This window comes from Penaeus chinensis, chromosome 31 (assembly GCF_019202785.1).
Source record: "Penaeus chinensis breed Huanghai No. 1 chromosome 31, ASM1920278v2, whole genome shotgun sequence".
Taxonomy (NCBI): Eukaryota; Metazoa; Arthropoda; class Malacostraca; order Decapoda; family Penaeidae; genus Penaeus; species Penaeus chinensis.
Genome location: NC_061849.1, coordinates 11,848,913 through 11,852,761, shown reverse-complemented (window position 1 = coordinate 11,852,761; position 3,849 = coordinate 11,848,913). Strand labels below are relative to the sequence as shown.

General features: G+C 43.6%; 1 protein-coding gene across 10 annotated transcripts in view; it reads left to right on the top strand.

Moving 5' to 3' along the window:
- The window catches only part of LOC125041722 (mucin-2-like), a 14,121-nt gene extending 11,285 nt beyond the window's left edge, over positions 1–2,836 (top strand). For 8 of the 10 annotated variants that reach the window (XM_047636960.1, XM_047636958.1, XM_047636957.1 and 5 more), the window contains one exon: positions 1–2,836. This exon is cut by the window's left edge. In XM_047636960.1, the coding sequence (XP_047492916.1) occupies positions 1–2,745 (2,745 nt within the window). In that variant the 3' untranslated portion in view covers positions 2,746–2,836. The other 2 variants (XM_047636962.1, XM_047636963.1) reach the window with 2 other exon arrangements.
- The last annotated feature ends 1,013 nt before the right edge of the window (positions 2,837–3,849 follow it).

Here is a 3,849-nt window from a genome sequence, read left to right as displayed (position 1 = left end):
ACGACCTTTCCTGAAGGCAACATGACCACTACGACCTCTCCTGAAGTTAATATGACTTCCCCTGAAGGCAATATGACCACTACGACCTCTCCTGAAGGCAACATGACCACTACGACCTCTCCTGAAGTTAATATGACCTCACCTGAAGGCAACATGACTACCACGACCTTTCCTGAAGGCAACATGACCACTACGACCTCTCCTGAAGTTAATATGACCTCCCCTGAAGGCAATATGACCACCACGACTTCCCCTGAAGTTAATATGACCTCCCCTGAAGGCAACATGACCACCACGACCTCTCCTGAAGTTAATATGACCTCCCCTGAAGGCAACATGACCACCACGACCTCTCCTGAAGTTAATATGACCTCCCCTGAAAGCAATATGACCACCACGACCTTTCCTGAAGGCAACATGACCACTACGACCTCTCCTGAAGTTAATGTGACCTCTCCTGAAGGTAACATGACCACCACGACCTTTCCTGAAGGCAACATGACCACAACGACCTCTACTGAAGGCAACATGACCACCACGACCTTTCCTGAAGGCAACATGACCACCACGACCTTTCCTGAAGGCAACATGACCACCACGACCTCTCCTGAAGGCAACATGACCACCACGACCTCTCCTGAAGGCAACATGACCACCACGACCTCTCCTGAAGGCAACATGACCACTACGACCTTTCCTGAAGGCAACATGACCACTACGACCTCTCCTTCAGTGAATTTGACCTCCCCTGAAGGCAACATGACCACCACGACCTTTCCTGAAGGCAACATGACCACTACGACCTCTCCTGAAGTTAATATGACCTCCCCTGAAGGCAACATGACCACCACGACCTTTCCTGAAGGCAACATGACCACTACGACCTCTCCTGAAGTTAATATGACCTCCCCTGAAGGCAACATGACCACCACGACCTTTCCTGAAGGCAACATGACCACCACGACCTTTCCTGAAGGCAACATGACCACCACGACCTTTCCTGAAGGCAACATGACCACTACGACCTCTCCTGAAGTTAATATGACCTCCCCTGGAGGCAACATGACCACCACGACCTTTCCTGAAGGCAACATAACCACTACGACCTCTCCTGAAGTTAATATGACCTCCCCTGAAGGCAACGTGACTACCACGACTTCTCCTGAAGGCAACATGACCACCACGACCTTTCCTGAAGGCAACATGACCACTTCGACCTCTCCTGAAGTTAATATGACCTCCCCTGAAGGCAACATGACCACCACGACCTCTTCTGAAATTAATATGACCACCCCTGAAGGCAACATGACCACCACGACCTTTCCTGAAGGCAACATGACCACTTCGACTTTTCCTGAAATTAACATGACCTCTCCTGAAGGCAACATGACCACCACGACCTCCCTTGAAGGCAATACGACCTATCCTGAAGGTAACATGACCACAACAACCTCCCCTGAAGGCAATACGACCACGACGACCTCCCCTGAAGGCAATACGACCTCTCCATCCCTTCCGATCCTCGCCAATCACAGTAAATATATCACGCCGACCTCTGGTAACTATGCCCCTGGAGCAACGACCAAATCTTTCAATGGTAACGCTTCCCCGGCATTTTACCATGGCACTCAAGATAAGAATGTTTCTGGTGACAGACTATTTACTACGCCCTTTTCCTCTCGGATCCCCAATGGAACTGTGGACGAGGAGGTTGTGCCTAGTGGTGAAGAGTCACTTGATTTTACGAATTCTCACTTGCCTTACGTAACTGCACCATATGGGACTACCACGCAACACAGTGTGTTAACGAGTGCAGCTGATGTAGCAACTGAAAATACAACCATTTCCCAAAATTCTAAGCTACAAATTCCAGTCTTAAAGAAATTTTCCAAAAAGAAAAGGAACAGAAACCAGGGGAAAATGCGTTTTCGACGAGCGGTGAGGGAAATACCATTTGCCAGTATTGTCGATAAAAGCATGGTACAACATGATGTGTATGGTACACACAAATCATTAAACATGCAACGCAAACAACACAGATTGATCCCTAGTAAAATTCTTTATCCCCCAAAGAAAGAGCCATTCTCTCAAAGAGATTGGAACTCCACTGAAAGTCCTATGGATTCAGCAGACGATCATATTCGTGGTCTGGCACACATCCTACAGACACTTACTACTGATCTCCAAGATGCCGTGAGAGAAGATGCAGGTCCATCTGAGTTTCTGGCTCTCATGCACGATGAAGCACAACTTAGGACTCTAACAGAAACGCTAGAGAAATCAAACACCCTTATAAGCATAGAGGAAAAAGACCACCTCTCCCGACTGACCAATTTCACTCGCATGTCGCTCAGCATGGCCCAAGAAATCGTCCAGCTGCGACTGTCTACCATCGCAAAGGCTGGTACTATGCATGTGATCCTCGGTATTACAGTGAGTGGCTGCATCCTTCTAGTCATGATACTAGTGTGGACGTGCTACAGGCACAGAAGGACGCCAAGCAACCCAGACTCACGGGATAACCTCTCCCCAGAGCGAAATTTCGCATCTCCAGCGACTTACAGCCTCTCCCGTCCTTTGTCGCAATCTTCCATAATCCATTCAAGTGACAGAGACTCTTCTGAAGTTCCTCAACCAGATTACGCAACGTCAGCTACCCAAGGCGGAGCAGAGCATGGGAGAAGGGGTGACGCGATGCCTCTCCACCACTACCCCTATGGAAGGCCAAACGAACGACCTATATAATTATGTCGTCTTATTATTCAGTAATGTTATTATTTTATATAAACGTTATGATGAACGTGCTTATTTTAGTAAATAAATAGTTTTAAGTTAACGACCATTTCAATCTGAGAACTAAGATACACTAAAATACTTCCGTCACAAAATCCATTCTCAATCAGTAGGAAGCGTTTTACAGACAAAATAGCTCTCTTGGTTACGAAAAGAAGAAAATTACCCATACGGGTTTTTCAATAATGTTCAATAATACGAAAAGTTCAGTCTTTCACAATTACAGTTACTCTAAGTTTCTGCTCATCATCATTGCAAAGAGACTAGTACTGATATTACAATTATTAGTATTAGGAGTTAATTCAGTTGAACCAGTGATAAAAATGATGATAACAAATTTAATGACCATGATAATGATGATGAAACGGCAGGAATACTAATACCAACAATAATAATGCAGTACTATCACTACCAGTAATAATAACTACATGTGACAATAGTAACTGATTACAGTAATAACAGTGATAATAGCAATAATAACAGAATGATTGCTTTAACACGAACATGAAAAAAATCACTATAATGGCCTGTGTAGTTAGTAGGACCTATTAACTAGCAATGGAGATTGAAACTCACTACAAAATCAAAAAAAAAAAAAAAAAAAAAAAAAAAGTGTAACAAAAACGAGAGCGTTAAAAAAAAGTATAATAATATCAATGTCTGTAGACCAGTGTATTCAATTCAACTCTCCAAACCATTGCACTTTTCACCTGCTGATCATGGATAGGTCTCTCAGCTTCTCTGCTGGTGTGCTTTATAAGATAGTTTTAGAAGTTTTTAATTTCAAATGCCTTTTACTAAATACATGCGTCACTTTCAAAGTCCATAGTGTCGCTGCCTTTATGAATGTTCATAGTAGGATTTTTTTGTTTAAAAAAAAAAAAAAATATATTGAGTGTCAGATATAAAAGGCAGTTGTGTGTGTGTGTGTGTGCCTTACTTACCATTAAACATATTAATGATTTCATATGCAGAAGCTTCCCTATATCCGCAGAGCATTTCAAAATATACTGTACCTTAAAAAGAGCCCAGGAAATGTCAGAACAAAAAAATCCA